General features: G+C 49.4%; 1 protein-coding gene across 8 annotated transcripts in view; it reads right to left on the reverse strand.

Annotated features, from left to right (window-relative positions):
• Nucleotides 1-14,121, reverse strand: part of LOC143827697 (uncharacterized) — a 96,300-nt gene that overhangs the window by 76,146 nt on the left and 6,033 nt on the right. For 7 of the 8 annotated variants that reach the window (XR_013227387.1, XR_013227385.1, XR_013227386.1 and 4 more), the window contains exon 3: nt 5,289-5,367. Coding sequence is in view for 1 of the 8 variants with exons in the window: in XM_077317515.1 (XP_077173630.1) it covers nt 5,289-5,366 (78 nt within the window). In the remaining 7 variants the exon portion in view is untranslated. Of the gene's footprint in view, nt 1-5,288; nt 5,368-13,414; nt 14,101-14,121 lie in introns of those variants that run through there. The other variant, XR_013227388.1, reaches the window with a different exon arrangement.

Genomic DNA, 14,121 nt, shown 5'->3' on the forward strand with positions numbered 1-14,121 from the left:
TACATACTTCCTGGCACCATCTGATCAGGGAAAGGTGAAAATGCAAGATTTTTTTTTTAACCGAATCGGGTCATTAAACAAACAGAAAATGTCTACGGGCCTTTTGTGCTGCTTCTAGGCGTGAAGATTTCTTTTTAAAAGAATCCGGGAGAGAAATGCCCCCGGTGTGTGGGAGATGCACATCACACAAACTGCGTGTGGTGGTACCATTTTCAGACTTTAACACCGTCTTGCTCCCACAATACATGCATTTCTCTCTTTCTTTCTTTCTTTACTGCAGAGTACAATCACGGGTCACATGCTTTGGAACGTTTTTGCCGTGCTTCAAGGTGTAATGTGGAAAATCTTGACTCTTCTGAGGAGGAAGAAACAAGAGAGTGTATAGAGGTGCCTAGTGAAAGTACCGATTGGCTAGTGTATGGCAAGCCCGGCTTCAGATTCCAGTGGTCTAATAAGAATCACTGCAACGGTTTGAGGGTGCCCCATTATTCACCTGAGCCAAACCAACATCAGTGTCTAGGATGACTAGGATGCCGGCCTTCAGGTGGCACCGGAAGATCCTCTGCTATCGCGATGGATCTCCTGATGACCAGGATGATCTCCTGATGACCAAGATCTCTGGAGAAAATGGCTGCTTTGAACGCTGGACTCTATGGCATTATAACTCAGCTGAGGTCCCTCCCCTCCCCAAACTCCACCCTCCTTACGCTTTACTCCCAAATTTCCAGGTATTTCCCAACGCAGAGCTGGCAACCCTAAAGATCATGCATGCTGGTTTAGAGTCTTTTGCTGCAGGGGTGGCCAAACTGTGGCTCTCCAGATGTCCATGGACTGCAATTCCCATGAGTCCCTGCCAGCGTGAGCTGGCAGGGACTCATGGGAATTGTAGTCCATGGACATTTGGAGAGCCACAGTTTGGCCACCCCTGCTCCAGAGGCTTCCAAGAGGATCTGCCCAATCCACATTTTAGAAGAAGAAGAAGAAGAATTTTAGAAAGGACATATCCTATCTACCAGGGATCCCCAACACAGCGCCCAAGGGGACAATACTGCCTGCCAACACCTTTCCTGGTAGCCGCTAAATTAAAGTGGGCAGGCCCAGGGGAAGCTTCTGGCTTTTGCCTAGCAGGGCTTCTGATTGTCCACCGGCGATACGACCGGCTGCGCAGATGTGTTGTTTTTTTTAACTCAGCCGCAGCTGTCACCACAGCAGCAACATTTTCACTGCGCGAGTGACAATAAGCTGTATGTGTGCAACCCTCCCCCCCCACACACAAAAATCGAAAACCACATGTTCACTTAAAAAGACATTCTGTTAAGCACAGCTTCTGGCTGAAACGTGGTAGAGCCGCAGTTCGAGTTGTACATGACCTCGCCCCCTGCCATTTTGTGCTTGGCTCCACCTCCTCCAAGAGGCACTTTGTGGCTGGCTGCGTTTCCTCCAGCAGGTGCTTGGTGCTAGCGCCACACCCCCCCCCTCCCCACAACCCTGTTCAACCCAGAGAAGCTGGTGAGTTGAAAAAGTCTGGGGAATCCGAGTATGCACCCCCAAGGAGTCTTGGGCTCTGCCAATTCCAACTTGTTGACGGTCCCTGGTCCCAAAGTGGTGCGATTGGTCTCAGTCAGAACTATCTAAGTCAGGGGTAGTCAAACTGCGGCCCTCCAGATGTCCACGGACTACAATTACCATGAGGCCCTGCCAGCAAACTACCCCCCCCCCGATCCAAGTCCTAAAGGGTCCGTGAAACGGCGTTTTCCCACCAGCTATATGGTTGAGGCCAAAATAAACCCAAAAGAAAAATCTATATGGGCTTCCGTCCACTCCTCTCTGCTTTCCCACCACTGGAATCCGGAAGCGAGATCTGAAACGGAACCCGGACTAACAGAAGCCCCTGCTGGTTGAAATTTTAGGGGGGATATCTTTATTCTACTGGCTTTAATGGTTTTCACTTATGCATAGCAGTTGGATCTTATGTGCTGTTAACCGCTCCGAGCCTGCTTGCAGGAAGGGGCGGCCTACAAATCAAACGAATAAAAGTCAGTGATCTTTTGCCAAAGGCAAAAGCAAACTGAGAAATCAACCTTCTCCTTTTTCAGCGGCAGGGAGCTCTTGGGGCCGGCTTGAGAACCAGCGGAATCGAGGACGTTACTGCTGGGTTACCATTTTACGGCGCAACCAGGCTTCGAAGACTGCATTCAGCAGCAAGGAACAGAGGAAAGAGAGAGAGAACCGTAGAATTAGGAGCCCTCCTGGACCATTCAGTGCAATGGCTGCATCTTGCCCTAATTCCCAGCACTTTATCAAATCGCACCACATCAGCAGGGCCTGTCCTTTGTGACAGGAACTTTTGGGGGAGGGCATTAGCGGCTGATTCAGCTGCTGTTCCTCGGAGTTGCTCTGCCACCCTCCTATTTCCCCTTCAAAGATGACAACCCATTGGGAAGAAGGCGGCAATCTGAACTGCTCGGGGCTGGGCCTCCGTTTCCCCTGATTGCTGCACTCAGCCGAGGTGAAGGAGGCAGGTTCAGGGTAAATCAATAAACAGCCTCTGACAGTGGCGGGCGGCTGAGATGGGAGAAAAAAGACACGGACCGGCTCTGCTCTGCTCTGCTCAGCGCTCCTCCTTCCGGAGCCGGGGAGATGTCCTATGGCAATGCTTCACAAGGTCCCTTCTTACTCCAGAGGATGTGGGCTGCAATCCCATGCTCGCTTTTCCTGGGGGTTTAAGCCCCACTGAATGACCCTGGGCTTCCTTCCCAGTAAACGTGCAGAGGGCTGTGGGTTAGGGCTGCCAGCTCTGGGCTGGGAAATACCTGGAGAATTTGGGGGTGGCACGGGGAGTGGGTGGGATGTGGGGTGGGGAGGGACCTCAGTGGAGTCTAATGCAGTGGTCTCCACCCTCCAAAGAAGCCATTTTCTCCAGGGGAACTGATCTCTGTCCCCTGGAGAGGAGTGATAATTCCAGGGGATCCCCAGCTCACACCTTAGCTGGGGGCCTGGGAACCCCCCAGAATTACAGTGAAAAACCAGACATAGGTCAGTTCTCCTGGAGAGAGAGGCTCTTTCAGCAGGTAGACGCTAGGGCATTGTCCCCTGGCGAGGTCCCTTCCCACTTCTCTTCTGGAGAAAACAGTTGCTTCGGGGAATATGATCTATAAGAGAGCCCTGATATTCCTGCTCGGACAGAGCACTTTTCTCAGTGCCGTGGTGAGCCCAAGGTCACCCAGCTGGCTGCATGTGGGGGAGCGCAGATTCAAACCCGGCTCGCCAGATTAGAAGTCCGCACTCCTAACCACTATGCCAAGCTGGCTCTTGGGGTCACCACCGCAAGCCAGCTGCACTTTGAGGGCCCTGCCCACCACCCTGACCGACGGCTTGCTTCAGTTCCACCGCAGGCTTTCTCTTTCGACGCACACCAGCTCCATCTCCAGAGCACAATCCCAGGCTTGGAGAATTAAAGCCTCCAGACTTCTCCTCTGCAAGCTCTCTCCAGAGCCAGATGTGCTGCAAACATTACGATCGCCCTCTCCGTGCCCCAAAGAGAGGAGGGCTGTTTGGGGCAGCCTCCGAGCAGACAAAGCTCTGATAGACCCTTTTGGAGCTGGTGGACTGTTGGCTAAATACTTCATTAAGGAATTGTTGAAACGCAGACTGTTTATCCTGTGGGGCAGTTCTGCTCAGCTCAGGGATCAATGCAACCCATTGAGAGGGGAAGGCTAAAGTTTCCTTCAGAAAGCTTGGCGGGGTTTTGCTCGCGGAGACCTTTTCTTGGCAGCTCGGCTCCCGCCGTGAATATTTGTTCTTCAGAAGCCATCAAAGAGGCAACAGCTGGAATTTTAGACATGTTCCGCCAGCAAATAAGCTCTTCGGGCAATCGGGCCGGCACAACGCAATATCGCTCAGGCATGGAAAGATGTAAACGAAAGCATATGGGGAGGATTAGGTGGCTGGGGCCGGTTTGTGCAGGACAACGGCCTACCTATGCAGAGAGCGTTTGCACGGTGACCGTGGGTCACGTATGGTTGGCAACCTCCAGGTGAGGCCTGGAGGAGGGTTGCCACGTCCCCACTGGCCACCGGCATGGGATGGAGTGTGATAGGATTGACAAATCCAAGTTGGGAAGCTCCTGGAATAAGAAAGGTTGGGTTGATGCTCTGCTTTTCATTACCCAAAGGAGTCTCAAAGGGGCTTACAAACACCTTCCCTTCCTCTTCCCACCACAGATCCCCTGTGAGGTAGAACTGTGACTAGCTCTAGGTCACCCAGCATGCCTCAAATATCTCAAAGGGGCTTATACAATCACCTTCCAGCGTGGTGCGGTGGTTAACGGTGGCTGCTTCTAGTCTGGCCAGCCGGGTCTGATTCCCCGCTCCTCCACGTGCAGCCAGCACGTGGCTCGTCACCCATGCGGAGGAGTGGGGAATCAAACCCGGTTCTCCAGATTAGAGGACACTGTTCTTAACTACTACACCAAGCTGTGGGGTTTCGAGCTTCAGTCTGGGGAGGATGGGGACGTCAATGGGGTGCAATGCCCTAAAGCCCACGCTCCAAATATCTATTTGCACCAGGGGCACTGATGTCTGTAGTCTGTAGATGAGCTGGAATTCTAGAGGATCCTCATGTCCCACCTGGAGGCTGACATCTCTAATCCCAACCCACCTCTAGGTTTTGTGTTTTGTTTTTTGTTTTTTGGGGGGGTTGCTAGAGCAAGAACCTTGGCAGTTGCAAGTCTCATCTACTTGGTTACATAAATTTACTTTGTTGCTCCACAATTTCTTTTTTTTATAAGCTCTGCTTTGAGCTCACTGTTTGGTGTGCGCATGCTCTGATCGCCATTTCTGTCTTTTCTCGCTTTTCTGGCTGGAAAGGGTTTCTCCCCCCCCCCCTCCTTTTTGTTGTTGTCCACAGGAGAACACACACACACGCACACACACAAAGTCAGCACAAGTTAAGAACTCAGCGGCCTTAATTGTGGTTAACTTCGTCGAGGACGGCAGCCAAGCCCAATACAGGGGAACACAAAATCCTCTTGAATGCAGCAGGAAAGCCCTATAGACCAGAGGTGCGATTCATCGGTGCAGATTTTAAGGCAAACAAAAATGGACCTGCCAATCAATCAGCAGGGTGTGCGATTAAGGGGGGGGGAGGGCAAGAGGAGTGGAAATCCTCAAAGTCTATTTTGCACCAGACTGCTAAAGAAGACGCACTTCAACCAGCTGACGGCTGAGCCCAGCACAACAAGAGGATCGCAGGTTAGGTCAGGAACAGTTCAGAGAATATTTGGTTACCTCCAAGGAATCCGACGTCCCACACAGCTGCACCATGGAAGAATGGGCTGGAGAAATCCAAGGAGCACCACTCATCATCCTGAGGAAAGAGGAGGAAAAAATCAATACAGCAGACATTCAAGTTCCTGGCAGGCCACAGAAACACACACACCTGTGCCCTGCTCACAAAAAACAGGGCTGATGGACAGATGTTCAGACGTACTCTTTTGCCCGCTCAAAAACAATCTGTGGTGCTGCAGAAGGAACCCCTCCCTTCCGCCTGATTAACTTTCCCCAATGAAGAGACCACTTACTTCTGGGTTAAATTAAGCTGCAATAGGAAAAAGACAGACAGGTGCAATAGGTAGGCATGCCCACCACCAGGTGAGATCTGGGATTACAGCTCCTCTGTAGACTACAGAGATCTGTTCCCCTGGAGAAAAACAGCTGGACTCTAAGCATTGTAACTCATTCAAGTCTCCCTCCTCTCCATCCCCCCTGGATTTTCTCCCCAGTCTGGAGCTGGCAGCCCTAACAATATGAGTACTTATTTATTTATTTGTTCTTATTTATATACCGCCCTCCCCTGTGGCTCAGGGCGGTTTACATCGAACGTGAAAAACAATACAATCAACTTAGTTTTTGTCTTTATTTCACCTACTGTGGTTGAAACAGGATTGCCAACCTCTAGCATGTGGGTGGAGATGTCCTGAGATTACAACTGCGGGAGAAAATGGCTGCTTCGGAAGGTGGACTCTATGGCCCATTACATCTGCCCATCTTCCTGCAGACTACCTGAGCTTGAAAGGTCCTTGCTGGGATCACCACAAGTCAGCTGTGACTTGACAGCACTGACCTACATGCATAAGGAGCAAGGTAGGAGGGAAATATAGCCTGATATCGTTCTTGGGATATAGTTCTTGGAAGCTAAGCAGGGCTGGTCCTTGGAAGGGAGACCACCAAGCAAGGCAATGGCTAACCACCTCTGCTTCTCATTTGCCAAACTCTTGCCGGTGTCGCCATAAGTCTGCCGCAAATTGATGACACTTTACACATATGCGCACAATGTCACAGATAAGGGGAAGTACATCTCTGGGGGGAAACTGGACCTCCTCTTGAATCGATTGCTCCAATCTTTGTCTTCGGACTAATTTTCGGTTTTGCTCCACGTGCAACACAATTCCGGCACCCCCCCCAAAATGAATTATTCTCATCCACGTTCATTAGAATGTAGACACAAAGAGATCTTGCCGATTGGCTGTCAGTGATGTCATACCTGGAACGGCAGAAAGAGGCAAGGATGCAAACGCCCTGCCTCCGCCTTTTGTGTGTGTGTGTAATTTTATATTATTATATCTGATTGTGGCGAGACATCCTCACAAGCAGAGCCTTTTACCTATAGGAAGGGACTGGCCTCCCGGCGGTGGCTTTTGTGCTTGGGTTTTGTGAGAACCCAAGTCTAGAAATAATCTGGAGAGCGCTGTCTTCCCCCCCCCCCCCGCCCTCTCGCATCAGGAGAACACGAAAGAGACCTATAATTTCAGGGGTCAATCTGGGAGGTCATTTATAACCTAGAATAAACCACTGGCAGCCACTGATAGGAATGGTTGTAGGAGTATATATTTTTAAAAAATCTTTGCAAAACTGTGTAAGTTGCAGCTGCCCGTGAATGCGATTCACCGCAAGGAAAGAGATCTATTTTTGATCTCCGCGACCCGGAGACTTCCTGGCAGAGACAAGTCAGGGAAGTGCGCAGCTGAGAATTGTCTTGACGAGTTTAAGCATTGTAATTTTCTCTGTCACCTGGCAAGAAGCTTTTCAATTAAACACTTAGAGCTTGCATTTGTGTGTTTTTTGGGGGGGGACCAGGATACAGCTATATCTCCCACCGAGATACCTCGTCCATTTTACCCCACTCTCTTCCTGTGGGGAACTCAGGAGTGGTGCACGTAGCTCTTGCTTCTTTATTTTAATCCCGCAGCAGCCCACGGTCACCCAGCACGTGGGGGCGATTTGAACCGAGGTTCTCCAGAGGCTGATTCTACACTAGTTATACTAGAGTTCTAGCCTTGGCAAATGATGGGAGATTTTTGCACATGGTACCCCTAAGGAGGGTGGAATGTGGGAAGGATTTGGCATTGGGTCTGGGTGATGTGTTAGGGTTTTCGGGGGTGGGGGGTTGTCCTAGAGCGACACTATGGAGGGAACTTTCCTCACACTGGCTAATTGATACTCTTTAATTGAATATGGAATTTGGGATCTCCTGATATTACAATGGACAGAGATTGGTTCCCCTGGACAAAATGCTTTGGAAGGGGCGCTGTATGGTACCCCTGCCTGTCCTGCTGTCTTGGAGAAATATTGAACAGAATGGTAAAGGCTTATTAGTTTATTTCTTATATATTTCTATACCGCCCTCCCTTGTGGCTCAGGGCAGTTTACACACAACGTCGGGATAGTGCAGCGCAATTCATAACGTCAGGGGATTCCATAACTGAAGACAACAAGCTTGCAACATTTCCCATGACAACATGAACTTGCTAACAATGATCCCGCAGGTTGACCGGCTTGAGGTTCAGATCGTGGGGAGGGGGTTTCTGGGGGCCCAGCAGATGTTGTTGGATTAGTCGACCTCAACCAAATGCCTGGCGGAAGAGCTCCCTTTTGCAAGCCCTGCGGAACTGCGGGGGTTAGCACAGGGGTGCTCAACATTTTTGAGCCTGTGGACACTGTTGCAATGCTGACACGGTGTGATGAGCGCAGCCACAAAATGGCTGCCACAGGAGGTGGGGCCAGCAAAAAATGGCTGCCGCAAGAGGCGGAGCCAGCTACAAAATGGCTGCCTCAGGAGGTGGAGCCAACAAAAATGGCTGGCATAGGAGGTGGAGCCAGCCACAAAATGGCCACCTCAGGAGGTGGAGCCAGCCAAAAATGGCTGCCATAGGAATTGGAGCCAACCACAAAACGCACATCCAATCAGATCCCTGGCTTAGCCCAAAGAGATGAGCTGGAGAGTTAGTCTACAGCCATGTCAAAAAGAACAGGATCCGCACATGCCCTATGAGGCTTCCCTGTATAACCTTTCATCACAGCCAGCTCTTACCCCTCTCCATTTCAGCCATGGCCAGCAGTTGACAATTACACCTGTGTCACCGGCTCTGCATTCCTTTAATCACAGAGAATCCTCTCAGCCTCTGCAGCCAGAGAATCTCAGTCTTGAGTGAACCCAGGCAGTGGGAGTTCCTCTTGTCAAGGAGATGACAGGCTCATTTGTCCTACCAGGGCCCAAAGCTCACTCAGAGATCGTTAGGAAGATGAAGCACACGTCACCGATTCCTGGGCTGACAGCACTAGCGAATTCAGACATCTGCCCTATAGGAAAGGCTACAGGGTGCTGATATCTGCCGTCTCCAGACTGCCCCTTGTGATTCCTGACAAGGGTGTGCGCATGTCGATTCCCAACACTGAGTTACGAGTGTTTCTGTGTGTCAAATGTGCTTCCTATAAGACTCCACAAGGGCAGACTCAAGCCCAAGCCAACAGTTAAGTAAAAGGATGGCCAGTTCTCCTTTCTTCTCTTCCCAAAATGAATAATAAGCCAAGAACTTTTGATATAATTGGCAAGATGGCATGGTCTTGTCCAAAATTCCAAGCTTGATGTGGGTGCTATCTGACTGGCTGTGCAATATTTTTTAAATGTTGCTTGGGCAGCATTTGCCACTACACCACAAGGATCTACACTGCATGACCAATGGTAAACTGTGGCAACACCCATTTTTCTGGCATATGCTTAGTGTTTCTGTTTCACACTGTACCTATACCTCCCAAATCCCTTCTTTGCAACACTCCTCCCACATTCTGACTGGGATATAAAAACTCGAGAATCTCATTTCTTGCTTGACATATAAAGACTCGAGAATCTCCATTTCTGCTTGGGCTATGAAGACTCGAGAATCTCCATTTCTGCTTGGGCTATGAAGATTTGAGAATCTCCATTTCTGCTTGGGCTATGAAGACTCGAGAATCTCCATTTCTGCTTGGGCTATGAAGACTCGAGAATCTCCATTTCTGCTTGGGCTATGAAGACTTGAGAATCTCCATTTCTGCTTGGGATATAAAGACTGCTTGGGCTATGAAGACTTGAGAATCTCCATTTCTGCTTGGGCTATGAAGACTTGAGAATCTCCATTCCTGCTTGTCTCTGACAAAAGGGAACTTTGACTCTCAAAAGTTCCTACCCAGGACATCTTGTTCATTTCTAAAGTGATATTGGACCAGAATCTAGCTGTTCTATGGAAGGCCAAAATGGCAGCCCTCTGAAATGTCCTTCCACCAGTCGGGGAAGACTCCTTTGTTTTGTCTGAGGGTCCCCCAGTGATCTCACCTTCCCTCCTCATGTTTTGTTTGTTTAATTTGTATCCTGTCCCTCACAAAGTCTCAGGGGTTTACAATACAACCTGTACACTGGAATACAAATGACAAAATAAGGAATACATTTGCTGTCCTCCTTGTTATATCTGCATGTTAGCTCTGTTTTTTAAAATGGCTTTATGGTGTACTTCATTACACTGTTTTAATCATTGGCCAATTTGATAGCCCTGATGGGGCAGAAAGACATGGGTGTCAGTGTCATCATTAATAATATTAAATAGTAAGTCAGGTCTATACCATTTCAGACTGCTGGTGTGGACTTCCATGATGCTCCTCCATTAAAAATAAATTTTACCTGCACATAGATGATTAGAAATTGGTTGGCCACCGTATTATGTGAAGCAAAACCTTAAAGCCTTCTTCTCATTTTAACGAACTTGGCAGAAAGGAGAAATGAACAGAGGGGCTATGGCAGAGTGGAGTAGACTATTTTTGGAAAGAATCACAGTGCTATCTCTTTGCTTGTGGCACAACTTCACACCTTTTGGCTTCCAGAATGCTGTTTACAGGGTAAGATGCCCGAGCAACAGACAGCTGAATCTGGCCTCTCTGTGTACTCCCCATTTTCCTTGCAAGGCGACTTGTCCTACCCGTTAGATTCTTAATTAATGTGTTTTTGATGTGCCAATCATCTCCCCCCTTCCTCACTCGAGGGCATTATTGGACTATAATACATAGCAGGCTGTTCCGCGGGTGATATGAATCAATTCCCCCAGAGTGGGATTGGGTTTAATTAATCATGGCTGTCAAACCAGCGCATTGATCCAATCCTGGAGTTTCAAGGGGGTTGCATTGCACGGAGGCGAGAGACGGAGAAGCAAACGGGATGCTGGGTTGCTCAGCTGTGTGGCAGAGTGATATTCGGAAATTCCAGTCGACACTGGGAAAGGACGTTAGACATGAATGGAAGCTACATGGTCGCACTGGGGTGCGTTTGTGTTTGTGTGTGCGGTTTCTTTTTTATGACAATAAAGGTAATCTAACGCTAACTCTGACTCTGTGCAGTTCCTTTTGTCTGACTAGCCAGTGGCAAAGGAAACCTGAACTGACCGTAATCCTAGGATTTGTCACCCGAAAAGATTGTCAACTTTAATTAATTAATAGGTTTCGGAACCATGGCCTTCCGTTTTGGGGATGCCAGAGGGAGAGCCTGGCTGAGATGGTCAAGCTGAAACAAACACAAGCCTTCCTTGGCTAGATTCCCCCCCCCCCGTTCAATTATTATGTGCCAGAAGAAACCCAAGGAACACTGGAGAATTCAGCATGGAGCAAGGTGTCCTTGCGTTAAACCGGGCTGCTTGCTTCATCTCATTGTTTCTCCCCTTTTCGTACCCCTCCCCTGCATGTGTAGCCTGGAAGGAATCCAATGGAGGGGAGGGGGGAGAAATCTGTCATTTGAAATGGTGTGTGGGGGGGGGGAGAATTGAGAGGGGCTTTGGCAGGCTCCTTCAGAGATAACAACCCTACCCACCTCCTCACTGCAGGGGAAAGGGGAGATGCCCATTCCAGAAGGGAGGGCACAGGCAGAGGCGGGCCTTCCACCAGCAATCTCCCCGCAAAAGGCAGCTAACCCAGCGCTTCCTGCCCAGGGGGGTTCCCCCTAATCTCTGGAGGCAGACCTGCCGTTAGACAGACACTCATCATGGGCACAGCGGGAGTGACGAGATGGGTGTGGGAAGCGGTGGGAGTGATCTAGCAGGGGGTTAATAGAAGGCCCGGTGCCAATTTCTTTAAAAAAAAATAATAAGTTGCCATAAGCTGTGTTCACCCCAACCAGGAAAAATGAAACGCTGCACCGTCTGGCTGATGGAGGCTTCCTCCTCCGAGAAAGGGGAAGGGGTGAGGCAATGGAAAGGAACGGAAGGGGGTGGAGGTGGGGGGAAGAAAACTACGGCAAGCGAGATGCTTCCCTCAAAGCAGGGCTTTGGACCAGCCAGCCAGGCAGCTCAGGATCCTCCTGAGGTTTACCAATTGGCCACTGCTCCCCGTAAAGGGTTCCTGGGATCGCATCGAAGGCTGCCAAAGGGGAAAGGCCTCAGCCTGAGGCGCTTGAGAGCCATTGCCTGTCTGAGTAGACAAGACGGACCTTGCTGGACCAGAGCTCTGATTCAGTCTAAGGCAGTTTGGGGTGTCTTCATCCGGAGGGTGCCTGGAGACGCCCCGGAATTACACGTGATCCCCAGACTACAGAGATCGGTTCCCCTGGAGAAAGTGGCTGCTTTGGAGGGAGGACTCTCAGGGATGGCGCCCTGCAGAAGTCTCTCTCTTCCCTCTCCTCCATTGGGCCATCACAAATCCCCAGGCATGTCCCAAGGTGGACTTGGCTACCCTAAGTGTATTTCAAGGCAGGGGTAGTCAACCTGTGGTCCTCCAGATGTTCACAGACTACAATTCCCATGAGCCCCTGCCATCGTTTGGCGATGGGCTGTAATTCTGGGGGGTCGCCAGATCCTATCTGGAGGCTGGCATCCCTAAGAGCCATGTATGCTGCTCTGAGCACATTAGAGGACAAGGCAGGGTAACATACAAGACTGATGAGAGAATAAGCATCCTATTCTTTCGGACGCCGGGTAGGAGAGAAGCAAATTAACAAGTTTCTCTTTCCACAGGGTTATAATGACCTCTTCCTTTCACCCAAGTACACTCCAGTGCATTCATCAGGCTTAGGACTCTGAGGAACAGAGGCTCCATTTATTTCTACCATCGCTGCCCACCACCTTCCTGAAGGGAACCTTCTTTTTTTCTAAACCTGTATTACTACTATTCAACACAAACCCTGCCCAACCAAGCTCTAGAACCACTGAACTTCACGGCAAATCTTTCACTCCTATTTTCTGCCTATTACAGCCTGGTTTGTGCTGCGTATTGTCCCTAATCCATAAAATATGTGCGACGGCAATAAATCTGGTAGAAAAACCGAAAGGGCTTGCCCTGTCATGGGGGGGAAAAGACCGAGAAAGCAGAAAAACAAATCAGAAAGGATTGAGCGCCCTCTAGTGCGGGCCCAGTATTCTGGCAGAATAGGACCCCCGGGCAGCCCTGAAGAGATGCGATCTTACCAGTCAGTATTCAGCAAACACTTTCTCGCCTTGCTTCCCTCCTTCTGCGGCCCTGATCACTGAAACGTGTCTGCTGCCCTGCATGCATGTATCTAATGTGGCACGGGAAGATCTGAGCGCATTAGAGACCAACAAGAGTCTCAGGATGGGATTTTAGCAGCATTGCTGGGGACTTTGGGGTTTTGCAGGAATGCTGGGCAAGCGATTGGGGACTCAAGCGTTGTTCAATTTGTATGCTGTTATTCATGGGTCCCTGGGATTATTTTAGGCTTGCCAACCTCCAGGTGGGGCCTAAAGATCTCCGCAAGGCCCGTAAGACAAGACCTCTCCTGCCAGGCCTATGGTTGAGGCTGTGAATATATCACCCATAACGCCAGACTGGCTGGCCTCAAACGTCTTAGAGGAAAACATCAGAAGAAGAAGAAAATACCATCCAAAGAACGGAAACTGTTTTCTGGGACTGAGTCAACTGGCGGATGTACAGACAACTCTAAAATGTTATACCTGTTTTAGAATATCTTCAACGCTACTGATGAGTGTTTATACACTGTAACCTACCTTGAGCCTCATGGGAAGGGCAGGTTAGAGAAATAACCATTAGTATTATGAACAAAATTGTATTTTATTTTAATGGAAGAATAAAGATTTGGGGGGGGGGCAGGGGGATCTAATTATGACTCACTCAGATAGATCCCAAACGGAGACTACAGTGCATTTCAGGAACCACTCCAGCAACGCTTTAGACGACGTGAATGTTTAGGTACTTAATAAACTAATTTAAGACACGGTGGCGCACCTTGTCCTGTGTGATCCCGATTCGAGCGACTGCAGAGCTGACATGCATTTTGCGATTGTCAAAACTTGAAAGGGTTCTGTCATTAACACACGGATGCATAATTAGGACGCTCAGCGGGAAGCCAAAGGGGGTTTTCTCGATCGCTGACAATCCGTGCCTAGAAGTCCTCTTATGTACCTTGTCAGGTGACACCGGTGAAAATGAATTTTGCGTTTCAGATTGCGCACTCCTGCATAGCTGGTATTAACAGCTCGGGAGAAGGCCAGGGAAAGAATACCAGGGGGGTACGATATCCAGTACGTAGATAAACCGGCAGAACTTTGTGTCCTATGGAGCAGATGTGTTTGTGTATGCGACACTCCTAGTCTTGAATCCTTCTTTCAAATTCATGGACTGTGAGGTTTAAAGAGCCCTTGCTGAATTGGAAAGAAAATCCGTTTCAAGACTGTGCTTCGCTTCAAGGAATGTGTTATAAACCTATAAGGAGGCTGAGAATTATTAATCCCATTCTGAAGACACAGGATTGAGGATAGATTCCGCTGGGTAGCTGTGAAGCAAAAGAACAAAG

The sequence above is a fragment of the Paroedura picta genome, chromosome 18, assembly GCF_049243985.1.
Source record: "Paroedura picta isolate Pp20150507F chromosome 18, Ppicta_v3.0, whole genome shotgun sequence".
Classification (NCBI taxonomy): Eukaryota; Metazoa; Chordata; class Lepidosauria; order Squamata; family Gekkonidae; genus Paroedura; species Paroedura picta.